The sequence below is a fragment of the Rhinoderma darwinii genome, chromosome 4, assembly GCF_050947455.1.
Source record: "Rhinoderma darwinii isolate aRhiDar2 chromosome 4, aRhiDar2.hap1, whole genome shotgun sequence".
Classification (NCBI taxonomy): Eukaryota; Metazoa; Chordata; class Amphibia; order Anura; family Rhinodermatidae; genus Rhinoderma; species Rhinoderma darwinii.
Genome location: NC_134690.1, coordinates 398,683,756 through 398,711,182, shown reverse-complemented (window position 1 = coordinate 398,711,182; position 27,427 = coordinate 398,683,756). Strand labels below are relative to the sequence as shown.

The following is a 27,427-nucleotide window of genomic DNA, read 5'->3' as shown; positions in this document are numbered from 1 at the left end:
GCGTGGAAAACTGATCTGATGTAGGACTTGAGTCAGTTGTATGCCAGGTTAAAGGGCATTTAAAAAAAAAATCTTGTGTAATATTATAGAATCTCAGTGGACTGAATACAATACAGAATGGGACTATGGAGGGGTCAGAGAACAATATAATCCCCATTTACTCTTGTGTGAGGAAAGATGAGTGACATCTCTGCTGGGCATTACACGTTTCAGTCCCCTGGTTCATGAACTGCAAATAAGAACTGTAGATCAGGTAACTTTATTTTAGTTCAGAGCTGCATTTACAATTCTGCTTTTTGTTATTTAAAAATCATTAAGTTTATCATCAGACACAACCGTAAAAGATAAGCTGAGCTCCAATAATGCAGAGGGGCAGGCTCTGTACAGACACAGAATAATTCTGAGAGATTTCAGCTCTGAAGCTTTCAGAATTGTGAATGAAGCTCTGGAGTATAATACAGGATGTAATTCAGGATCAGTACAGGATAAGTAATGTAATGTATGTACACAGTGACTCCACCTCCAGAATAGTGAGTGCAGCTCTGGAGTATAATACAGGATGTAATTCAGGATCAGTACAGGATAAGTAATGTAATGTATGTACAGAGTGACTCCACCTACAGAATAGTGAGTGCAGCTCTGGAGTATAATACAGGATGTAACTCAGGATCAGTACAGGATAAGTAATGTAATGTATGTACACAGTGACTCCACCTACAGAATAGTGAGTGCAGCTCTGGAGTATAATACAGGATGCAATTCAGGATCAGTACAGGATAAGTAATGTAATGTATGTACACAGTGACTCCACCAGCAGAATAGTGAGTGCAGCTCTGGAGTATAATACAGGATGTAACTCAGGATCAGTACAGGATAAGTAATGTAATGTATGTACACAGTGACTCCACCAGCAGAATAGTGAGTGCAGCTCTGGAGTATAATACAGGATATAACACAGGATCAGTACAGGATAAGTAATGTAATGTATGTACACAGTGACCCCACCAGCAGAATAGTGAGTGCAGCTCTGGAGTATAATACAGGATGTAACTCAGGATCAGTACAGGATAAGTAATGTATGTACACAGTGACTCCACCAGCAGAATAGTGAGTGCAGCTCTGGAGTATAATACAGGATGTAACTCAGGATCAGTTATAGATAAGTAATGTAATGTATGTACACAGTGACTCCACCAGCAGAATAGTGAGTGCAGCTCTGGAGTATAATACAGGATGTAACTCAGGATCAGTACAGGATAAGTAATGTAATGTATGTACACAGTGACTCCACCAGCAGAATAGTGAGTGCAGCTCTGGAGTATAATACAGGATGTAACTCAGGATCAGTACAGGATAAGTAATGTAATGTATGTACACAGTGACTCCACCAGCAGAATAGTGAGTGCAGCTCTGGAGTATAATACAGGATGTAACTCAGGATCAGTACAGGATAAGTAATGTAATGTATGTACACAGTGACTCCACCAGCAGAATAGTGAGTGCAGCTCTGGACTATAGCGGTGCTTAATAGAGCATTGCATTGGTTTAGCAGCTGAAGATGAAATTATATATTTGTAGGAGCTCTGTTTTATTCTGAGTGTATGTTCACACGGACCATTTTCGACCGTTTTTTGGGCCGTAAACGCCAGAAAAACGGCCGAAAAATCGGAAGCAGAATGCCTCCAAATATCTGCCCATTGATTTCAATGGGAAAACGGTGTTCTGTTCCGATGGAGCGTTTTTCGCAGCATTTTTTACACGTTAAAAATCGGCCGCGAAAAAGAAGCGCAGGTCATTTCTTGGGACGTTTTTGGAGCCGTTTTCCATAGACTCTATTGAAAAAAGCTCCAAAAACGGCTGTAAAAAACGCTGTGAAAAATGCAGCGAAAATTGCGACTGGCACAAAAAACGTCTGAAAATCAGGAGCTGTTTTCTCTTGAAAACAGCTCCGTATTTTGAGACGTTTTTGACTCTGCGTGTGAACAGAGCCTTATAGAGTGCTCTAAACCCCCGTCAATAAACTTAGAGCTGAAGGGGTTATCTGGGTCTTTACAATTGATGGCCTTTTCTCAGGATGGTAATCAGCTGTTTGCAGATGTCGTGGGGCTCGTACGAGTTTTGCAGCCTCCTGTTTACATGGATTTCTTTTTCGTTCGTACTTGACCGCGCCATTACGTTTGTAACATATTCAGTAAAAAAAAGTAACAAAATGGTGTTGAAGGGTGACATTCACTGTAAACCGTTACCTATGGCGAATATAACTAGTATTATTTTATTGCCTTAGTCCTTTCTAATAATTTCCTTGCTGCTTCGGATCTGACTTTTGCATACATTCATACATTTTGTGGTGTGAGTACATGGAGCGTGACGTGTGTCATCTTGTAAAATGTTTCTGGATCACTATTGGCTTTTTTCAGCAATGTCATAGATGAGTCAGTCCTGGGTAAACCTTGTTATCTAGCGCCACCTACTGGCACTGAGCTTCTCACATGCCAAACAGCTGAGCTCCAAACAGTGATGCCCACTATGGGTAGAGCATGCAAAATATAGGACAGGATTATCTAAACTGGATGATCCCTTTAATTGTAACATTTTGCTAATATAGAGGTCTTCTGGTTTTATGTAAATAATAATTATTTCATGAAAAGTTCTGCCACTTTCTAATAAACCTTATGTTTTAATTCTATCAAATGTTCATGATCACTGCTTGCTGTCAGTGAATAGGATCATTCTAGTTTATACCCAGAGGCTGTAAACAAACCTAACCTAGTCCTTCTCACAGGCTGTAAAACCCTGTCTTTCTTTACAAGACTGGCACCCTCATCTCCTGAAATACTCTGTGCTGCTGGATGAACCTGCTCCTTCTGCTATGTAACTCCGTCTGTGACCTCCCACTTGTCTCCATTCCCCTCCTCACATCATGACTCCTCTCCTGTCACATCCAGCCCTGTCCTCACTGACATCATCACATGAGAGGACAGGTCACTGCCCCCCACAAGCTCAGAGCACTCCTCTCCTGAAATACTCTGCGCTGCTGGGGGACCCTGCTTCTTCCACTGCGTAACTCTCAATCTGTGACCTCCCATAAGATCAGCACACTCCTCTCCTAAAATACTCTGTGCTGCTGGAGGACCCTGCTCGCCTGCAGACCCCCCATGTGTTACAGGTTGGAATTCTACAATGTATCACCGCGCTGGATACGTTTGAGTAAACTGTACTTTAACCTTATGTGTGATGGGCACAGGGGGGAGGGTACGGAGAAGACTTTGCAGCTAAACTTTCTTTCCTTTCCGGACCAGACGATGAAGTTTTTAGTAAGATTCTCTATATTTCTGTTTGCGTTGGGAATTATTTTATTGTGGATGAAGATGGCGATGATGGCGCCGCGCCAGCAGACGATGACTGAGCAGACAGGTGAGGATCCTGGACATTACCGGCATTATATGCAGGGATAACATGAGGGTCCCTGAGCTGTGATAAGTGACGTCACTGCACCCAGCTCAGCGCCAAAAGGGTGTGTGGCTTAGAACAGTCATAAAATGCTCCAAATGTATTAACGATATGGTGGTGCAAAACATGGACAGAAATGTATGGCGTTCATGAGGCGGGAAAATCGTCTAATATGCCTAGCAAGTCGCGCCAAATTTATCATACCGTGTGCGCCATTTTCTCTAAGTAAAATGCCCTTCCCCAGGGTTTAACACACTACAAGGGCGACATTTATAGAGGGAGGGGGTGCGGAGGCATAACTTGAAGCTCCGGGGCCCCAATGCAAAATCTGTAATAAGCCCCATCTAGCATGTGCCAGTTATAATCCTGGGGTCTTCTGATGTGGCACCAGGGCCCGGGCGTCACTACTACCTCTGCCCCCTCGTCACCGCCTGGTCCGCACTATTTTGCAGCCACCTAATATTACAACTTCTCATATGATGGCAGCACATATTATAGTACAGAGTTCATGATGCCAGGTCTGTGCCCTCATTAATGCCAACTCCCTCTCCTGTATTACTAATCCCTTGTGACCTTATTCCAGAGCTTGTTCCTCGGGGTTCTGGGTCATGTTCTGACATTTAGACCGGTTTCTTGAGTATAAGGCGGTGACATAACTCAGTAACGGTAAAGCAGAAGGACAACATCTTAGGGCACGTGAGGGCGACACGTCAGCAGCTACGCACAGCGGAGTCACTGCATTCAGTACACTGTGCCAGCATACCCACTGCCAGGCCTGGGCTGCCCATACACTGCACTATTTGCTTCTGCAAGGCTCAGGTTCAAGATTTTAATGATATGTTTAATTTTTTCAGCCTGTTGCAAAAGTAATGGCACCCCCAGCGTACTCGTTACCACAGGTCAGACAAAGGCTCATGTATCCATTATATCTGATCTTATAACCAATAGAAATGAATGGAATCTGTTGACAGATCCATCAAAGGCCAAAAGGCATTTTTATGGTACCATGATGCTTTGCAGCGAGATGCTTCTTCTTGCATGAATGTGTCGTCCGCCCAGGCAGAGGAGCATTTAGAGGGGTATACTAGAATCTGGAAACCCTGTTCTGAGCCATTCGTAATAAAATTATTTCTGCCACCACTAGGGGGAGCTCACTGAATTCTGTGCTAATATAGAGCTCAATGGGGTCTGTATAAATCTGTATGCAGTGAGCTCCCCCTAGTTGCGGCGGCTGGTAGTCAAAATTGTATTATGTAACACTATGGGGTTACATACGTTTCATACGCCAATCTAAAATATCAAGAAAGTTGTAACACATTTATTAAGAGGCGAACACGTCTTAAATAAACGTGGCGCATTTTTGGATGACCGTGAACAACAATTGTGACGCAGTAACTGCGGCTGTCCAGCATTCATTTCCCCCTTCCCATCGGACATACTGTAAAATAAAAAATAACGATGTTGAACATCCTTTTTTTTGTCTGGGAAGGGGGAGTTAGGGGAATAGACTGATCGGGCGTCGAGCAAGGGCCTGGCACGAGCCTCTACCTTGCTACGCCCCAGGAACTAGAAGCTGGCGTAGACTTCCAGTTGGCGTAAATTATAAAACATTTGTAGCCCTGCCCCTTTTTGGAAGCCACACCCCTTTTCACAAAAGTTGAGCGGGCAGTGTAAAAAGGATAAAAGTCGAAATTTGTCTTCAAATTGCAACTTTTGGGCCTTTTTGCAACTTTTCTAGAGGTTGATAAATTCCCCCCCCCCCCTAATAGAGGGAAATGGAGCACTGATCACTATAAAGAATTCCGCACCATCTCCGAAATATTAGGTATTAACAATCCATATAATGGAGCCGGGGTATAGACAGTAGGAGGAATGATATTTTGTTAAAGTTGCTGTTCAGGATTAGAAAATATGGCTTATTTCTTTCAAAAATACCGCCACACCTGTTAACAGGTTGTGTGTGGTATTGCAGCTCAGCCCTATTCAGTTCAATGGAGTTGAGCTGCAATACCACACACAACCCATGGACAGGTGTGGCACTGTTTCCGAAAGAGAGGAGTCGTTTTTCTAATCCTGGATGACCCCCTTGCCTATAGGGCCCCTACGCACCTGAACCCTATCTATAGGGTGTGCAGAGGAAGACGTCGCACCCGAGCCCTGGAGCCCGAAGACATCAGTATTAAAAATGACTCTTGATAGTTGGAGACCTTCACACTTTGCTTGGGGTTATTTGCCCTCTCTGGTTGTCACCTTTTCAGCCTCCGCTCGCTCCATGGTGTGATTTTCCTGGAGAAGTCTAGGGGGTGGCATGTAGTGTAACACTGGAGGTTAAACAATAGTCCATAGCGGAATAATGTAGGTACAGTAGGAGGTCAGGACGCCGCGCACATGACGCATCAGGACGCGCTGTGCACTTCACGGCTACCTGAGGACATGATGTTTCTGTCGTGTGGCGACCTGCACGTGGGGGGTTTTGTGCAATTCAAAACTTTTGATTTGACTGTCACTTTATGGGAAGGGCTATAAGCAGGAAATACGGAAATTGTCACGCCTCGAAAGCCGGAGCACGGGCGGGGGAGGAAAGAATATAGAGTTTATTTATCAACAAGCCTCTTACTCATCTCAAGACAATGACTGGGATTCTCTAGAAAGTTCAAATTTGCTTCCTCACACTCACTAAAAATGTACTCAATTTTTATTGTGATTCTCATATTTTCCTTGTAGCGTATTTTGTCTTTTAATACAAGATCTATGCTTGCTGTCAGTGAATGAGAGTCCAAAAATATTCCAAGACCTAATACTTCTCACAGTTTAGGCGTTGTTACAATTGTATCCGGTCTTGAAAATCCTTTGGCAGCAGCACAAATCTCTCTCCAGTCCTGATAGTTTGTTACAATGTATCAGTGCAGGTTATATGTATCAGTCTGGAGTCCAGGCTGTTTACCTCACAGAGGATTGTCTACACTGGATACATATGTGCAGCCACCTTTTTATTGGATTTCCTCCAATATGTGACTGTCGTTGGCAGATTGGCTTGCAGAAGGAAGGGTGAGTGGACAACCATTCCCCTGGTACGTCAGGTCACTGTGGGTATCCCATAAATATCTAATCTGGGAAAACCCCTTTAACCATTGTATCATTAAAAAAAAAAAAAAAAACTTTTCTAATATCTTTTGTGTTCCAATTCCTTTCTGCTTGCAGTGAGTGAATGGAAACATTCGTGTTTACCTTTTAAGGCTGAAAAATCTGTCCTGATCTAATGTTTCTCACACAGCTTCAGGTTGTTACAATGTATCAGTGTAGGTAAGCGCTATTATCAGCCTCGAGTCCAGGACAAGTATGGTGATGTGTTTAGACGGATTATTGTCTAGAATGATACATTGTAACACAGCCTCCACTGTGTGAGTATGAGATCAGCAGGGCTTTAACCCCTGGATGTAGATAATTAATATTTCCAGTCACTGAAAGCGAGTTGATGGAAATAATCTCTAGACCACCCCTTTAAAGGGACATATGGGACATTGAATTAGGGGCAGACACAGACAACTTAGGGTTCCTGTGCGAAAACAGTGCAAGGCCCTTCTGCCAGCACACCTGCAACTTACTAAGCTAAAGCAATTTTGGCTGGTATCTCTCTGGAAAACGATAATCTTAATTTCCCCTGCAGCGATGGGTAACATCCCTGCTGGTCTAGGGCAGTAAAGGGGTTAATGACAACATCCCTGGTAGTCTATGGCAGTAAAGAGTTAATGATAACATCCCTGGTGGTCTAGGGCAGTAAAGGGTCAATGATAACATCCCTGGTGGTCTAATGGAGTAAAGGGTTAATGATATCATATCTGGTGGTCTAGGGCAGTAAAGGGTTAATTATAACATTCCTAGTGATCTAGGGCAGTAAAGGGGTTAATGACAACATCCCTGGTGGTCTAGAGCAGTAAAGGGTTAATAATAATATTTCTTGTGGTCTAGGCCAGTAAAGGGGTTTAATGACAACATCCCTGGTGGTCTAGGGCAGTAAAAGGTCAGTGATAACATTACTGGTGTTCTCTGGCAGTAAAGGGTTAATGATAACATCCCTGGAGGTCTAGGGCAGTAAACGGGTTAATGACAACACCCCTGGTGGTCTAGGGTAGTAAAGGGGTTAATGACAACTTCCCTGGTGGTCTAGGGCAGTAAAGGGTTAATGACATCATTCCTGGTGGTCTAGGGCAGTAAAGGGTTAATTATATAATTCCTGGTGGTCTAGGCCAGTAAAGGGGTTAATAACAACATCCCTGGTGTTCTAGGGTAGTGAAAAGGTTAACTCCCTGTACTGGAGGCTGCAGGGCTCCTTCCTCTTGCTCCTCATGGGTGTAGACTGTTCACACACGGAAATTGCATCATCAGCTCTCAGCCAATCACAGAGCAGCTTGGACAATCATAGAGGCTCTGTGATTGGCTGGCTGTGATGATGCAGTGTCCTAATAATCTATGAGAGACCGGTGAGTGGTATACATTGTATACATTTGTAATTTTCTGTTAATTCAATGTGTTTCCTTTTGGTAAACTTCTTTTCAGCAGGACTAAGAGAAGAAGAGAGAAGGACATCCATCACCTTAGACTCGTTCCTTCACGTCCAACAACTTAGGAAAAAGCAACTGAGACATTTCTGTAACCGTTTTTCACAATTGCGCAGCTTGAATGCCTCAGGATCTGCAGAACATCTTCTGTCCAGAATGACTGTCAGCCACAAGCTCATGACGGTGTATTGCAAGTCAACTGACGTGACCATTCATGGTTGGGAAGAGCTCGTAGAAGCTATGGAGAGAAGATCTGATGTCACCTTAAGGAACCCCCTACCTGCAGATGACAAGTTGGCTCATTACAACCCAACCACGTTGGCCCAAATCCTGCGAACTTACACCAAGGTTCTCTTCGTTGGGGATCCATTCGAAAGACTTGTCTCCATCTACATGCAAGGCAATGCCGGGGAGGTGGCCTTTGAAGACTTCATTGAAGACGTTCTCATGATGGAGACAGGGGCAGGTGGCCTCTCGTCCAGCTCCGTCGTCAGTGTGTGTTGTCCTTGTTTTGTCCAATATGACTACATAGTGATGTTTGATTTCCTCAAGGCTGAACTACCTCACGTATTGAAGAGAATAGGTTTACCAGAATCGGTAGAGCTGCCGCCATCCGTAGACAGAAAGGCCAAGTTGACATCCAGGTGGCTCTCTGACCACTTATTCCGTGGCCTCAGCAAGGAACATCTCACGCAGCTTTCTCATCTCTACTCATGGGACTTTGCAGCTTTCCCATTGCGCAACAGTTTAGTTGGGAATAGGACAATGGCGTGAAAATGTATCATGATCATAATCTGGATTATTTATTTTGTCCAATTAGAGTAGATGTCACCAAGGGTGTGTATATTTATGCAACATTTTTTTTTTAACATTATTGCTCCAACTTTGCACATAGTCTTGATGAAATATCTTCTACCTTTCTACAGCTCTTATGTGTCTCCATGGTAACAGACTACAAACAAACCCTGTGTAGTCTGATCATGAAGTCATGTGTTACTCTCTTCCATTTGCCTCCTCTTCTACTGTTTGTAGATTAACAAGAATAGGGGTCAGATGGAAGAGAGTAACATATGACTGCACTTTGTTTGTTTGTAGCCATTGATCAGTAGAGGAGCTGTATACAGAAAACGATAAGATTTTTTTAATCAAGATTATTTGCAAAATTGCTTGTATTTTTTGTGTAATGCATTGTAGCAATAAGAAAAGGTGGTTGCTCATGTGTACTCAGTAGTAAACGTAATAATACATCTGTATACAGTCAGCACACCCTAGTGGTGGCTGCAGATAAACAGAATTATATCAATTATTGATATGGCTATGTGAAGGAAAGCAGAGGATTTCAAAACTCTGTAGCATAAAATCAGAGCTCCTACCCCTATGAACATATATTATGGATTTAATCAGCACAGAATTCTGGACCTACAAATGTAACACTGTTCATAGTTGGAGTTGCACTTTAATTGTGGCGTTTGTGTAATGTGAATGTGCGGTACGTCGTATAATGGCTAGTGATCTGCCTGCACTAGTTTCAGTGTTTCCTCGCCCTTTCTGTATAAATAAGAGGTGTCAGATTAGGGCGCAGCCGGGTGTGATTGATACATAAACAACTTAAACTCCAGTATTAATCATCAATAATAAAGTTAAATGTATCAATGATGTTCATCATATGGGGAAATGTAACCAATACTTCCCAACGCCCACCGAATGTCCGGGAGACTTCCGGAAAAAGAGGAGACCTCCCGTTGTCTGCAGCGGGCCCGGAAATGAAGAGGACCGCAGGAACGGGGAAACTTCAGTATCTGCACGTCTGGGGTCTGTATTTATTTATGGGTCTGGTCTGGGCTCTGTATTTATTTAGGGGTCTGGTCTGGGGTCTGTATTTATTTAGGGGTCTGGTCTGGGGTCTGTATTTATTTATGGGTCTGGTCTGGGCTCTGTATTTATTTAGGGGTCTGGTCTGGGCTCTGTATTTATTTAGGGGTCTGGTCTGGGGTCTGTATTTATTTAGGGGTCTGGTCTGGGGTCTGTATTTATTTAGGGGTCTGGTCTGGGGTCTGTATTTATTTAGGGGTCTGGTCTGGGGTCTGTATTTATTTAGAGGTCTGGTCTGGGGGTCTGTATTTATTTAGGGGTCTGGTCTGGGGTCTGTATTTATTTAGGGGTCTGGTCTGGGGTCTGTATTTATTTAGGGGTCTGGTCTGGGGTCTGTATTTATTTAGGGGTCTGGTCTGGGGTCTGTATTTATTTAGGGGTCTGGTCTGGGGCCTGTATTTATTTAGGAGGTCTGGTCTGGGGTCTGTATTTATTTAGGAGGTCTGGTCTGGGGTCTGTATTTATTTAGGGGTCTGGTCTGGGGTCTGTATTTATTTAGAGGTCTGGTCTGGGGTCTGTATTTATTTAGGAGGTCTGGTCTGGGGTCTGTATTTATTTAGGAGGTCTGGTCTGGGGTCTGTATTTATTTAGGAGGTCTGGTCTGGGCTCTGTATTTATTTAGGAGGTCTGGTCTGGGCTCTGTATTTATTAAAGGATCTGGGTCTGTATTTATTTAGGGGTCTGGTCTGGGTTTGTATTTATTTAGAGGTCTGTTCTGGGGTCTGTATTTATTTGGGGCTTCTGGGGTCTGTATTTGTTTAGGGGGTTTGGTTTGGGGTCTGTAATTATTTGATGTCACTTCTCAGAAGTTGTCAGGTATGACTGTAATCCATCCATTTTGGCGGTTACTTCACGTTACATTGTCATGATCAGTCCGTATCAGTGACAATTCTGCCCTTCATCAAATCCCTGCTGATCTGGTGGCACAATTGTCACGCTGAGACAGGCCTGGAGTCAGCACCAGACACCCCCAGGCAGATACCAGGGTCCACAGGGCTTCTGGGGGGCTATAATGATTTGAGTAAACATGCTATGCAAAGCTGCAGTGGTGGTAGACAGGGGGCTGACATACACCTAGAGCCGGCTCTTTGCTTTTGAATGATAAGTGTTTCTAATTGTTATAAGAGCTCATTAGCGCCCCCTAGTCCCCCTGATTTTAGACTGACCATCAGATTAAGCAGAAAAGTCTGGACATATGTGGCTGGAATTATTTTAGTCTGCACTAATATCACACCACGTGTTACTCAGGTAAGAAGGAATCAGTGTTTACCTAGTTAATACCATTGTACCAGGGTGCCCACTAAGCTCATCACTGCAGTGTACCCATCAGCTTTTTACAGGTATGTGGCATTTTCGTCTCTGCCCTGCAGCCTGTAGTTTCCCTTTCACTGCTTGACGGCTCTCTGTAAATGTTCAGAAACCCAAAAAATCTGTTTAGCTAATACAGTAAATAGAAGACAGGGAGGAGGGGGATGCAGCTGCAGCTTCTGTGTCTGTGAAACAGTGTGCTGTGAGAGGGGAGAAGGTGCACCAGGGAGGAGCCATCTGATTGGCTCAGAGTGGTGTGCACAGCACTATTGGATGTGTGAGTAGCAGAAAATGACGCCAAAGTACGGGCAAACCAGGGCAAACCTCTCCACCCAGAAATCATGCAAGGAAAAGTAAAACAGTTACAGTAGCCATAAAACCCCCAAATATACAGGATAGTTGTGAAACAAACCTGGTGGCACTACATCTATTAAAGTTTACAGCTACCTAAGCAGCGATTGGAATTTTTGGAATAATAGTTGTGCTTTAAGAACAGTTGTATGGTTTTCTTTTTCTCATCCTTATCTCCTCCGTGTAACTTAGATCATCCGCCCATAGACATCAGACGACTATTGCATGATCTGACCAATCCCGTGTTAGGATCAGACAACCCTGGGCTACTGATTTGAGAGAAACAGGGCAATGTCAAGGGAATTTTAAAATGATAGCCATTAGCAGGCATTTTAGCAGCTGTGCAACCATTTAGCCGCAGTCACCCGAGCTTCATAGAAGTGCATAGCCCCTGCTCTCTCCTCCCTCATCTATGGCTCCTCCCATTGTTTAAGAAAAATTCATTGCAGTGTCTGGTCTATGGCAGCCTGGAAGGGACAATCTAAAAACAAGCTAAAAATCAGGTAAGACATTAGTGTTTTTGCAGCAATATCAATGTGAAGATTTATAGCAATGACTGGAGATTTGCTTTAAAGAGACAGTGACTGCTGTTCATGGTTACGAAGTTTTAATACTTTTATAACATTAAAAACAATAAGTGATTTTACAACTTCACATGACACACACACAAATACACTATATGGACAAAAGTATTGGGACACCTACACATTCCACCTATAGGATCTTTTATGATGTCCCATTCTAAATCCATAGCTATTAATAAGGAGTTGCTCCCCACTTTGCAGTAAAACATCTTCCACTGTTCTGGGGGCTTTCTATAAGATTTTGGGGTGTCTGGAAATTCTGTCCCATTCATCAAGAAGAGCATTTGTGAGGTCAGACACTGATGTTGGGGAGGGGGCCGGGCTCGTAATCTCCATTCTAGTTCATCCCAAAGGTGTTGGATGGGGTTGAGGTCAGGACTCTGTGCGGCCAGTCAAGTACTTCCACCCCAAACCTCCTCAACCAACCAATCAACCGACCAATCAAACAACCAACCAACCAACCATCTATCCATGTGTTTATGGACCTCGTGCGCTGGGGCGAAGTCATGAGGAACAGGAAGGGCCGAACCCCAAACTGTTCCCACAGAGTTGGAAGCTACAATTGTCCTTAATGTCTTGGTGCCCTGAAGAATTAAGGTTTCCCTTCAGTGGAACTAAGGGGCCGACCCCTGAAAAAAATCCCCATAGCATTACCCCTCCACCACCAAACTTCACAGCTGGCACAATGCAGTCAGGCGGGTAACGTTCTCCTGGTATCCACCAAACCCAGACTCATCATCAGACCGCAAGATAGAGAAGCGTCATTCCACAGAACACGCCAGATAGAGAAGCGTCACTCCACAGAACACGCCAGATAGAGAAGCGTCACTCCACAGAACACGTCACATAGAGAAGCGTCACTCCACAGAACACGTCACATAGAGAAGCGTCACTCCACAGAACACGCCAGATAGAGAAGCGTCACTCCACAGAACACGCCAGATAGAGAAGCGTCACTCCACAGAACACGCCAGATAGAGAAGCGTCACTCCACAGAACACGCCATATAGAGAAGCGTCACTCCACAGAACACGCCAGATAGAGAAGCGTCACTCCACAGAACACGTCATATAGAGAAGCGTCACTCCACAGAACACGCCATATAGAGAAGCGTCACTCCACAGAACATGTCACATAGAGAAGCGTCACTCCACAGAACACGTCATATAGAGAAGCGTCACTCCACAGAACACGTCACAAAGAGAAGCGTCACTCCACAGAACACGCCACATAGAGAAGCGTCACTCCACAGAACACGCCAGATAGAGAAGCGTCACTCCACAGAACACGCCACATAGAGAAGCGTCACTCCACAGAACACGTCATATAGAGAAGCGTCACTCCACAGAACACGCCAGATAGAGAAGCGTCACTCCACAGAACACGTCACATAGAGAAGCGTCACTCCACAGAACACGTCATATAGAGAAGTGTCACTCCACAGAACACGTCACATAGAGAAGCGTCACTCCACAGAACACGTCACATAGAGAAGCGTCACTCCACAGAACACGCCACATAGAGAAGCGTCACTCCACAGAACACATAATATAGAGAAGCGTCACTCCACAGAACACGTCATATAGAGAAGCGTCACTCCACAGAACACATAATATAGAGAAGCGTCACTCCACAGAACACGTCAGATAGAGAAGCGTCACTCCACAGAACACATAATATAGAGAAGCGTCACTCCACAGAACACGTCAGATAGAGAAGCGTCACTCCACAGAACACGTCACATAGAGAAGCGTCACTCCACAGAACACGCCAGATAGAGAAGCGTCACTCCACAGAACACGCCACATAGAGAAGCGTCACTCCACAGAACACGTCATATAGAGAAGCGTCACTCCACAGAACACGCCAGATAGAGAAGCGTCACTCCACAGAACACGTCACATAGAGAAGCGTCACTCCACAGAACACGTCATATAGAGAAGCGTCACTCCACAGAACACGTCACATAGAGAAGCGTCACTCCACAGAACACGTCATATAGAGAAGTGTCACTCCACAGAACACGTCACATAGAGAAGCGTCACTCCACAGAACACGTCACATAGAGAAGCGTCACTCCACAGAACACATCATATAGAGAAGCGTCACTCCACAGAACACATCATATAGAGAAGCGTCACTCCACAGAACACGTCACATAGAGAAGCGTCACTCCACAGAACACGTCACATAGAGAAGCGTCACTCCACAGAACACGTCATAGAGAAGCGTCACTCCACAGAACACGTCATATAGAGAAGCGTCACTCCACAGAACACGTCACATAGAGAAGCGTCACTCCACAGAACATGTCATAGAGAAGCGTCACTCCACAGAACACGTCACATAGAGAAGCGTCACTCCACAGAACATGTCACATAGAGAAGCGTCACTACACAGAACACGTCATAGAGAAGCGTCACTCCACAGAACACGTCACATAGAGAAGCGTCACTACACAGAACACGCCAGATAGAGAAGCGTCACTCCACAGAACACGCCACATAGCGAAGCGTCACTCCACAGAACACGTCGCATAGAGAAGCGTCACTCCACAGAACACGTCATATAGAGAAGCGTCACTCCACAGAACACGCCAGATAGAGAAGCGTCACTACACAGAACACGTCACATAGAGAAGCGTCACTCCACAGAACACGTCACATAGAGAAGCGTCACTCCACAGAACACGCCAGATAGAGAAGCGTCACTCCACAGAACACGCCACATAGCGAAGCGTCACTCCACAGAACACGTCACATAGAGAAGCGTCACTCCACAGAACACGTCATATAGAGAAGCGTCACTCCACAGAACACGTCATATAGAGAAGCGTCACTCCACAGAACACGTCACATAGAGAAGCGTCACTCCACAGAACACGTCATATAGAGAAGCGTCACTCCACAGAACACGTCATATAGAGAAGCGTCACTCCACAGAACACGTCACATAGAGAAGCGTCACTCCACAGAACATGTCAGATAGAGAAGCGTCACTCCGCAGAACACGTCATAGAGAAGCGTCACTCCACAGAACACGTCATAGAGAAGCGTCACTCCACAGAACACGTCATAGAGAAGCGTCACTCCACAGAACACGTCATAGAGAAGCGTCAGTCCACAGAACACGTCACATAGAGAAGCGTCACTCCACAGAACACGTCATATAGAGAAGCGTCACTCCACAGAACACGTCATATAGAGAAGCGTCACTCCACAGAACACGTCAGATAGAGAAGCGTCACTCCACAGAACACGTCATATAGAGAAGCGTCACTCCACAGAACACGTCATAGAGAAGCGTCACTCCACAGAACACGTCACATAGAGAAGCGTCACTCCACAGAACACGTCACATAGAGAAGCGTCACTCCACAGAACACATCATATAGAGAAGCGTCACTCCACAGAACACGCCATATAGAGAAGCGTCACTCCACAGAACACGTCAGATAGAGAAGCGTCACTCCACAGAACACGCCAGATAGAGAAGCGTCACTCCACAGAACACGTCACATAGAGAAGCGTCACTTCACAGAGCACGTCATATAGAGAAGCGTCACTCCACAGAACACGTCACATAGAGAAGCGTCACTCCACAGAACACGTCACATAAAGAAGCGTCACTCCACAGAACACGCCAGATAGAGAAGCGTCACTCCACAGAACACGCCAGATAGAGAAGCGTCACTCCACAGAACACGTCACATAGATAAGCGTCACTCCACAGAACACGTCACATAGAGAAGCGTCACTCCACAGAACACGTCACATAGAGAAGCGTCACTCCACAGAACACGTCAGATAGAGAAGCGTCACTCCACAGAACACATAATATAGAGAAGCGTCACTCCACAGAACACGTCAGATAGAGAAGCGTCACTCCACAGAACACATAATATAGAGAAGCGTCACTCCACAGAACACGTCAGATAGAGAAGCGTCACTCCACAGAACACGTCACATAGAGAAGCGTCACTCCACAGAACACGCCAGATAGAGAAGCGTCACTCCACAGAACACGTCACATAGATAAGCGTCACTCCACAGAACAGAGGTCCGGTCTGGGCTCTGTATTTATTTAGGGGTCTGGTCTGGGGTCTGTATTTATTTAGGGGTCTGGTCTGGGGTCTGTATTTATTTAGGGGTCTGGTCTGGGGTCTGTATTTATTTAGGGGTCTGGTCTGGGGTCTGTATTTATTTAGGGGTCTGGTCTGGGGCCTGTATTTATTTAGGAGGTCTGGTCTGGGGTCTGTATTTATTTAGAGGTCTGGTCTGGGCTCTGTATTTATTAAAGGATCTGGGTCTGTATTTATTTAGGGGTCTGGTCTGGGTTTGTATTTATTTAGAGGTCTGTTCTGGGGTCTGTATTTATTTGGGGCTTCTGGGGTCTGTATTTGTTTAGGGGGTTTGGTTTGGGGTCTGTAATTATTTGATGTCACTTCTCAGAAGTTGTCAGGTATGACTGTAATCCATCCATTATGGCGGTTACTTCACGTTACATTGTCATGATCAGTCCGTGTCAGTGACAATTCTGCCCTTCATCAAATCCCTGCTGATCTGGTGGCACAATTGTCACGCTGAGACAGGCCTGGAGTCAGCACCAGATACCCCCAGGCAGATACCAGGGTCCACAGGGCTTCTGGGGGGCTATAATGATTTGAGTAAACATGCTATGCAAAGCTGCAGTGGTGGTAGACAGGGGGCTGACATACACCTAGAGCCGGCTCTTTCCTTTTGAATAAGTGTTTCTAATTGTTAGAAGAGCTCATTAGCGCCCCCTAGTCCCCCTGATTTTAGACTGACCATCAGATCAAGCAGAAAAGTCTGGACATATGTGGCTGGAATTATTTTAGTCTGCACTAATATCACACCACGTGTTACTCAGGTAAGAAGGAATCAGTGTTTACCTAGTTAATACCATTGTACCAGGGTGCCCACTAAGCTCATCACTGCAGTGTACCCATCAGCTTTTTACAGGTATGTGGCATTTTCGTCTCTGCCCTGCAGCTTGTAGTTCCCCTTTCACTGCTTGACGGCTCTCTGTAAATGTTCAGAAACCAAACAATCTGTTTAGCTAATACAGTAAATAGAAGACAGGGAGGAGGGGGATGCAGCTGCAGCTTCTGTGTCTGTGAAACAGTGTGCTGTGAGAGGGGAGTAGGAGCACCAGGGAGGAGCCATCTGGTTGGCTCAGAGTGGTGTGCACAGCTCTATTGGATGTGTGAGTAGCAGAAAATGACGACAAAGTACGGGCAAACATGACACCAGGAAGAGCCTGTCCACCCAAAAATCATGCAAGGAAAAGTAAAACAGTTACAGTAGCCATAAAACCCCAAAATATACAGGATAGTTGTGAAACAAACCTGGTGGCACTACATCTATTAAAGTTTACAGCTACCTAAGCAGCGATTGGAATTTTTGGAATAATAGTTGTGCTTTAAGAACAGTTGTATGGTTTTCTTTTTCTCATCCTTATCTCCTCCGTGTAACTTAGATCATCCACCCATAGACATTAGACGACTATTGCATGATCTGACCAATCCCGTGTTAGGATCAGACAACCCTGGGCTACTGATTTGAGAGAAACAGGGCAATGTCAAGGGAATTTTAAAATGATAGCCATTAGCAGGCATTTTAGCAGCTGTGCAACCATCATTTAGCCGCAGTCACCCGAGCTTCATAGAATAATAATAATAATAATAATCTTTATTTATATAGCGCCAACATATTACGCAGCACTTTACAATTTAGAGGGAACATGAAACAAACAATATCAGACATTACATAGTGACAAAGTTCATTTACAATTCAAACCTGGGGAGTGAGGACCCTGCTTGCAAGAGCTTACAATCTATGAGGACATAAGGGAGACACAAAGTGTAACAGTGTTTGTTCTGTACAATGGTCCGGCCATTTTTATACACATGCGGTGGTAACATAAAGCTGCATGAGCCGGTCACCAGCCAGTATCCGTGTATGACGGACATGAAGAGAAGGAGTGTGAGGGAATCTTATTCTGATGACTAATCTAAATGGAGGGCCATGGAAAGGAGTCAGATCAGGGAATGTTATAGGCCGGTCTAAATAGATGTGTTTTCAGGGCACGTTTAAAACTGTGGATATTGGGAATTAATCGGATTGTCTGGGGTAGCACATTCCAGAGGACGGGTGCAGCACGAGAGAAATCCTGGAGACGGTAGTGGGAGGTTCGGATTATGGAGGATTTTAATCTAAGGTCGTTGGCAGAACGTAGAGCCCGAGTAGGGTGGTAGACAGAGATGAGGGAGGAGATGTAAGGAGGTGCAGCACTGTGGAGAGCTTTGTGGGTGAGAGTAATAAGTTTGAATTTTATTCGGAAGGGGATGGGCAACCAGTGCAGTGACTGGCACAGATTAGAGGCGTTGGTGTAGCGGTTGGTCATAAAGATGAGCCTGGCTGCTGCATTGAGGATAGATTGGAGAGGGGAGAGTTTAGTGAGGGGAAGACCGACTAGTAATGAGTTACAGTAGTCAAGACGAGAGTGAATCAGAGCAACAATGAGAGTTTTGGCAGTTTCCTCCGTAAGAAAAGAGCGGATTCTGGAGATGTTTTTGAGGTGAAAATGACAGGAGCGTGAAAGTGATTGTATGTGAGGAGTAAAGGAAAGATCTGAGTCAAAAATAACCCCGAGACAGCGGGCGTGCTGCTTAGGAGTTATGATAGTGCCACACACAGAGATGGAGACATCAGGTTTAGGGAGGTTAGTAGATGGTGGGAACACAAGGAGCTCAGTTTTAGAAAGATTCAGTTTCAGATAGAGAGAGGACATGATGTTAGAGACAGCGGACAGACAATCACTGGTGTTCTGTATTAGAGCAGGGGTGATGTCACGGGAAGAGGTATATAATTGGGTGTCATCAGCGTAGAGATGGTACTGGAAGCCAAATCTGCTGATGGTTTGTCCAATAGGAGCTGTGTAGAGAGAAAAGAGCAGCGGACCTAGGACTGATCCCTGAGGAACCCCGATATCAAGGGGAAGAGGAGAAGAAGTGGAACCAGCAAATGACACACTGAATGAGCGGTCAGAGAGATAGGAGGAAAACCAAGAGAGAGCCGCGTCCTTGAGGCCAATAGAGTGGAGCATGTTAAGTAGGAGTTTGTGGTCTACAGTGTCAAAGGCTGCAGAGAGATCCAAAAGAATCAGGAGAGAGGATTTACCGTCCGATTTAGCCGCCAAGAGATCATTTGAGACTTTAGTAAGGGCAGTTTCTGTGGAGTGTAGAGTGCGGAAACCAGATTGTAAGGGGTCAAGAATGGAGTTAGCAGAGAGATAGCGGATAAGGCGAGAGTAGACCAAGCATTCCAGGAGTTTGGAGATGAAGGGCAGATTAGAGACTGGTCGGTAGTTGGCAGCGCTGGATGGGTCAAGTGTTGGTTTTTTCAATAATGGGTTTATAATGGCATGTTTAAAAGCGGAGGGAAAGATACCAGAGGAAAGAGAGAGGTTAAATATTTTAGTCAGGTGACCAGTGACAGCTGGGGAGAGGGACTGGAGGAGGTGTGAGGGACTGGAGGAGGTGTGAGGGGACAGGATCACTAGGGCAGGTAGTAGGACGAGAAGAAGAGAGGAGCCTCGAGACTTCTTCTTCAGTTATTGGGTGAAATGCTGAGAGTGAAGAAGAGGGAGTGCGGGGGGGAAGGGGATCGATGTTACTAGGGGACTGGGAGATAATATCATGCCGGATGTTGTCAATTTTAACTTTAAAATAATTGGCCAGGTCTTCAGCACTGATATCTGTGATTGGCGTCTGCACTTTAGGACTAAGGAGGGAGTGAAAAGTATCAAAGAGGCGTTTTGGATTATTAGATAGTGTGGAGATGAGAGAAGTGAAGTAGACTTGTTTGGCGCGGTGAAGGGCAGAGTTGTAAGTTTTGAGCATAAATTTGTAATGGAGGAAATCTGCATCCAAATGCGATTTTCTCCACAGTCGTTCGGCACATCTCAAGCACCGCTGAAGAAAGCGGGATTGAGGCGTGTGCCAGGGTTGTCGTCGTCTTTGTCGGGTGGTTCGGAGTGTAGTGGGGGCTGCTTCATCCAATGCATTTTTGAGAGTGTTATTATAAAGTTTGGCAGCCAGATTGGGACAGGAGAGGGAAGAGATAGGGGACAATGAGGACTGTAGACTGTCTATGAGTTTCACAGTGTTAATGGCATGTAGATTTCTGTATGTCTGATACGTAGGGATGACCTGAGGAGGCAGAGAATATTTGATAGTAAAGCAGAGAAGATTGTGGTCAGAAAGCGGGAGAGGAGAGTTAATAAAGTCAGAAACTGAGCAGAGCCGGAAGAAGACCAGGTCAAGTGAATGCCCGTCTTCATGTGTAGGAGAGTTAGTAAGTTGTGACAGACCGAGGGACGAGGTTAAAGAGGCTCTGTCACCAGATTTTGCAACCCCTATCTGCTATTGCAGCAGATAGGCGCTGCAATGTAGATTACAGTAACGTTTTTATTTTTAAAAAACGAGCATTTTTGGCCAAGTTATGACCATTTTTGTAATTATGCAAATGAGGCTTGCAAAAGTCCAAGTGGGTGTGTTTAAAAGTACAAGTCCAAGTGGGTGTGTATTAGGTGCGTACATCGGGGCGTTTTTAATACTTTCACTAGCTGGGCGCTCTGATGAGAAGTAACATCCTCTTCTCTTCAGAACGCCCAGCTTGTGACAGTGCAGATCTGTGACGTCACTCACAGGTCCTGCATCGTGACGGCCACATCGGCAGCAGAGGCTACAGTTGATTCTGCAGCAGCATCAGCGTTTGCAGGTAAGATCGACTTACCTGCAAACGCTGATGCTGCTGCAGAATCAACTGTAGCCTCTGGTGCCGATGTGGCCGTCACGATGCAGGACCTGTGAGTGACGTCACAGATCTGCACTGCCAGAAGCTGGGCGTTCTGAAGAGAAGAGGATGTTACTTCTCATCAGAGCGCCCAGCTAGTGAAAGTATTAAAAACGCCCCGATGTACGCACATAATACACACCCACTTGGACTTGTACTTTTAAACACACCCACTTGGACTTTTGCAAGCCTCATTTGCATAACTACAAAAATGGTCATAACTTGGCCAAAAATGCTCGTTTTTTTAAAATAAAAACGTTACTGTAATCTACATTGCAGCGCCTATCTGCTGCAATAGCAGATAGGGGTTGCAAAATCTGGTGACAGAGCCTCTTTAAAGATAGAAACTGGGAGGCAGATGAGGAGATTGGGTTATCAATGGGGATGTTGAAGTCACCCATGATGAGAGTGGGTGTTTCAGAGGATAGAAATTGTGGAAGCCAGGCAGCAAAATGATCCAGGAATTGGCGGGGTGAGCCCGGTGGGCGGTAGACAACTGCCACTCGGAGGGGAAAAGGGTGAAAGAGTCTGAGGGTGTGGACTTCAAAAGAGGGAAATGTGAGTGAGGGGACCGGGGGAATGACCTGGAAAGTGCAGTGTGGGGAAAGAAGTATACCTACTCCTCCACCCTGCCTGTTCTCAGTTCTGGGGGCATGAGAGAACTGGAGACCACCATAAGATAGAGCAGCAGGGGAAGCAGTGTCAGACAGGTGTAGCCATGTTTCTGTAAGAGCCAGAAGGTTGAGAGAGTTAGAAAGGAATAAGTCATGAATAAAGGTGAGTTTGTTGCACACGGACCGAGAGTTCCAGAGAGCACAGTTAAAAGAGACAGGAGAAGACATACAAGGAATGGCAAGAAGATTTGCAGGGTTTCTATGTGTGGCAGGTAAGTGGTTGAGCTTGGCAGAAGAAAAGGGAGGCCCAGGGTTGGGAGATATGTCCCCTGCAGCTAGCAGCAGGAGAATGGAGAGAGACAGCAGATGGTTCTGTGATTTATGTGAGTGTTTTTTATGTTGGGCAGTGGGAGGAGATGGGTTAAGTTGACTGAGGAAAGTGAATAGTGAATGGGAGCTGTACATGGGCGAGGCCAGGAGAGAGGGACTGATGTAGACTGTTTTTGGGCAAGTCTTAAATGGGCGATAGGATTGAAAACCAAGAGCAGCTATAATGATGAGAGCGGTGGCAAACATGTTTGTTTACAGATAGTTAGAAATCTAATATTGAGAGCGTGGGCTAGTTTGGTAATGCAGCTTACCTGTCACTGACCCTGTGCAACTGCCATGTATAACTGCCATGTATAACTGCCATGTATAACTGCCATGTATAACTGCCATGTATAACTGCCATGTATAACTGCCATGTATAACTGCCATGTATGACACTTTGACAGTATGACACTTTGACAGTATGACACTTTGACAGAGATGACTTCTGCCGTCGTGCCCCCCTGCACGAGTGCCTTCCCCATATGCTACATCTAAATTTATAGGGGAGTAGATGCTCAGATCTAGGCCTAATTAAGCTCGTTCAGCTATTAATCAAATCAACTAGACACATGAGGTGAAAAGCTATGCAGAGATAAACAAACAAACTAGCAGGTCTGGATGATCATAAAACTTAACGACAATCAAACACTTTGACAAAAACTTTGAGATAACATTAGACTATATAGCAAGACAGGAAAGCAGAGTTATATACCATAAAATAACAGTTTCAGCTTTTTGAAATGCAGCTACAGCAGGGATGAGGTTCATGCAGGAATGAAATAGATTATATAGCCCCTGCTCTCTCCTCCCTCATCTATGGCTCCTCCCATTGTTTAAGAAAAATTCAATGCAGTGTCTGGTCTATGGCAGCCTGGGAGGGACAAGCTAAAAAATCAGGCAAGACATTAGTGTTTTTGCAGCAATATCAATGTGAAGATTTATAGCAATGACTGGAGATTTGCTTTAAAGAGACAGTGACTGCTGTTCATGGTTACGAAGTTTTAATACTTTTATAACATTAAAAAAAAAAATTGATTTTACAACTTTACATAACACACACACAAATACACTATATGGACAAAAGTATTGGGACACCTACACATTCCACCTACAGGATCTTTTATGATGTCCCATTCTAAATCCATAGCTATTAATAAGGAGTTGCTCCCCACTTTGCAGTAAAACATCTTCCACTGTTCTGGGGGCTTTCTATAAGATTTTGGGGTGTCTGTGGGAATTTTGTCCCATTCATCAAGAAGAGCATTTGTGAGGTCAGACACTGATGTTGGGGAGGGGGCCGGGCTCGTAATCTCCATTCTAGTTCATCCCAAAGGTGTTGGATGGGGTTGAGGTCAGGACTCTGTGTGGCCAGTAAAGAACTTCCACCCCAAACCGCCTCAACCAACCAATCAACCGACCAACCAACCAACCAACCATCTATCCATGTGTTTATGGACCTCGTGCGCTGGGGCGAAGTCATGAAGAACAGAAGGGGCCGAACCCCAAACTGTTCCCACAGAGTTGGAAGCTACAATTGTCCTTAATGTCTTGGTGTCCTGAAGAATTAAGGTTTCCCTTCAGTGGAACTAAGGGGCTGACCCCTGAAAAAAATCCCCATAGCATTACCCCTCTTCCACCAAACTTCACAGCTGGCACAATGCAGTCAGGCGGGTAACGTTCTCCTGGTATCCACCAAACCCAGACTCATCCATCAGACGCCAGATAGAGAAGCGTCACCCCACAGAACACGTCAGATAGAGAAGCGTCACTCCACAGAATACGCCATATAGAGAAGCGTCACTCCACAGAACACGCCAGATAGAGAAGCGTCACTCCACAGAACACGTCATATAGAGAAGCGTCACTCCACAGAACACGTCATATAGAGAAGCGTCACTCCACAGAACACGCCATATAGAGAAGCGTCACTCCACAGAACACGCCAGATAGAGAAGCGTCACTCCACAGAACACGTCATATAGAGAAGCGTCACTCCACAGAACACGTCATATAGAGAAGCGTCACTCCACAGAACACGCCAGATAGAGAAGCGTCACTCCACAGAACACGTCATAGAGAAGCGTCACTCCACAGAACACGTCACATAGAGAAGCGTCACTCCACAGAACACGTCACATAGAGAAGCGTCACTCCACAGAACACGTCACATAGAGAAGCGTCACTCCACAGAACACGTCACATAGAGAAGCGTCACTCCACAGAACACGTCATATAGAGAAGCGTCACTCCACAGAACACGTCACATAGAGAAGCGTCACTCCACAGAACACGTCATATAGAGAAGCGTCACTCCACAGAACACGTCATAGAGAAGCGTCACTCCACAGAACACGTCATATAGAGAAGCGTCACTCCACAGAACACGTCACATAGAGAAGCGTCACTCCACAGAACACGTCATATAGAGAAGCGTCACTCCACAGAACACGTCATAGAGAAGCGTCACTCCACAGAACACGTCACATAGAGAAGCGTCACTCCACAGAACACGTCATAGAGAAGCGTCACTCCACAGAACACGTCATATAGAGAAGCGTCACTCCACAGAACACGTCATAGAGAAGCGTCACTCCACAGAACACGTCATATAGAGAAGCGTCACTCCACAGAACACGTCACATAGAGAGCAGCGTCACTCCACAGAACACGTCATATAGAGAAGCGTCACTCCACAGAACACGTCACATAGAGAAGTGTCACTCCACAGAACACGTCACATAGAGAGCAGCGTCACTCCACAGAACACGTCATATAGAGAAGCGTCACTCCACAGAACACGTCACATAGAGAAGTGTCACTCCACAGAACACGTCACATAGAGAAGTGTCACTCCACAGAACACGTCACATAGAGAAGCGTCACTCCACAGAACACGTCACATAGAGAAGCGTCACTTCACAGAACACGTCATATAGAGAAGCGTCACTCCACAGAACACGTCACATAGAGAAGCGTCACTCCACAGAACACGTCACATAGAGAAGTGTCACTCCACAGAACACGTCAGATAGAGAAGCGTCACTCCACAGAACACGTCACATAGAGAAGCGTCACTCCACAGAACACGTCACATAGAGAAGCGTCACTCCACAGAACACGTCAGATAGAGAAGCGTCACTCCACAGAACACGTCACATAGAGAAGCGTCACTCCACAGAACACGTCACATAGAGAAGCGTCACTCCACAGAACACGTCACATAGAGAAGTGTCACTCCACAGAACACGTCACATAGAGAAGCGTCACTCCACAGAACACATCATATAGAGAAGCGTCACTCCACAGAACACGTCACATAGAGAAGCGTCACTCCACAGAACACGTCATATAAAGAAGCGTCACTCCACAGAACACGTCAGATAGAGAAGCGTCGCTCCACAGAACACGTCACATAGAGAAGCGTCACTCCACAGAACACGTCATATAGAGAAGCGTCACTCCACAGAACACGTCAGATAGGGAAGCGTCACTGCACAGAACACGTCATAGAGAAGCGTCACTCCACAGAACACGTCATATAGAGAAGCGTCACTCCACAGAACACGCCAGATAAGGAAGCGTCACTCCACAGAACACGACACATAGAGAAGCGTCACTCCACAGAACACGTCACCGCTGCTCCAGAGTCCAGTGGCGGTGGCTTTACCCCCCTCCATCTGATGCTTGGCATTGTGCTTAGTGATGTTCGGCTGGCTTGCAACTGTTTGGCCCCCATGCCATGAAGCTCCCGGGCACAGTGTGTGGATGTTAATACCAGAGGAGGTCTGTACTCTGCAGTTATGGAGTCAGCGGAGCGTTGGTGACTTTTCTGCACTTGATCCTCAGGACTCGGCCCCCCGCTCTGTAACTTTACGTGGTCTGCACTCCGTGGCCTAGTTGCTATGGTTCCTTCCACTTTACAATAATATGACTCACAGGTGATGGTGGAAAATCCAGGAGGGAAGACATTTCCGGAACGGACTTGTTACACCGGTGTCGTCCTATTACAGGACCGCGCTGGAGGTCACTGATCTCTTTATAACGACCCGTTCTATCACTAATGTCTGTAAAGTGACTGCAGGGCGAGCGCCGGATGTTATATACCGGGGGGGGGGGGGATGGAGGAAACAACGGAATTCTATGATTTAGGGGGAGAGGAATGAATACAAAGAACAGGACCTCAATAGTTGGTGAGCGTCAAACAGTTAAATTCAAAAGCGGTTGCCTACCGGCAAAAAGAAGCCCTGTTTTCCAACTATTATAAAGAAATAAATAAAAAAGTCTTTATTAGATTTGCAACAGGACAGACTACATAAAGTTTAAAAGTTAGTGTCCATTTCTGACAGCAGTCAGCATAGTGCCAGACGTAGAGACTCTGTGTTAGAAAGGGCTAAGTGCCACAGCGCTCCACATTCAGTAAATTGATAGTTAAATTCTAGAGTGTCAATAGGACATGTTTCGCTACGCTGTAGCGTCTTCAGGGGTATCGGGGCCAATGACAGCGAGCGGCGGAGTCAGCCTAATTATATATTCACTGCGAGTCTCTACACACATGTCTCCAATTAGTCTATGACCTATCAGGAGAGGAGTGGAGGGCCAAGCCTCCTTCCCTGTTGATAGACGGACGGCACTACCAATCACTGGCTCGGCAGAACAACCAGTGAGTATCACTCAAGCGCACACGCGCAGTGTAGTAATTGAGAGTAACATAGAAATCCCTATGCAAAGCACTATAACGTTGCCGTGATATACACAAGTTCCCAGATCGATGCACAGGCGCACTAAGGAGGAACAGGGTGATAGAAAACTAATGTCCAAGGTAGTAAATAGACAACCGAGTTTATACACTCGGGTGCTATGGGATAGTTGATCATAATATAAATAGTTGCTCTAGATAGCGCTGTAATATTACCCTGATCTGAGAAAGTTATCCATATACCTATAAGTAAATGTGCCGACACTAGGATAAATAAAACCAGTGTACAACATAATATTAAAGACTGCTTATAAGTATCCAATTCTGTGCACAGACTAGCAACCATGCTGATATACTAGAGTAGTGCAAACAGAATTGTTCCATATGCCGGACACATATGGAGGTCGTCTAAAAAGACGTGTGTAGATATATAAGTATGGTTGAAGGTAACATATAAATCCCTATCCAAGGCACTATAACATTGTCGTGATACAAACAAGTTCCCAGATCGATGCACAGGCGCACTAAGGAGAAACAGGGTGATAGAAAACTAATATCCAAGATAGTAAATAGGCAACCGAGTTTATACGCTTGGGTGCCTTCGGGTAATTGATCATAATATGAATAGTTGCTCTAGATAGCGCCGTAATATTGCCGTGATCTAAGAAGGCTATCCATATGTCTATAGGTAAATGTGCCGACATTAGGATAAATAGAGCTAATGTACAATATGATATTAGAG

At 45.3% G+C, this 27,427-nt stretch overlaps 1 protein-coding gene across 2 annotated transcripts; it reads left to right on the top strand.

Moving 5' to 3' along the window:
* The first annotated feature begins 2,985 nt into the window (after nt 1-2,985).
* Nucleotides 2,986-9,662, top strand: LOC142761431 (carbohydrate sulfotransferase 11-like). Of its 2 annotated transcripts, none has more exons than XM_075864623.1 (2): nt 2,986-3,414; nt 8,011-9,662. In XM_075864623.1, the coding sequence occupies exons 1-2, from the start codon at nt 3,156-3,158 to the stop codon at nt 8,781-8,783; spliced, it is 1,032 nt and encodes a 343-aa protein (XP_075720738.1). In that variant the 5' UTR covers nt 2,986-3,155; the 3' UTR covers nt 8,784-9,662. The 2 variants fall into 2 exon arrangements, with proteins under 2 accessions (XP_075720738.1, XP_075720737.1); XM_075864622.1 differs by having other exon boundaries at nt 8,008-9,662.
* Nucleotides 9,663-27,427: the final 17,765 nt, after the last annotated feature.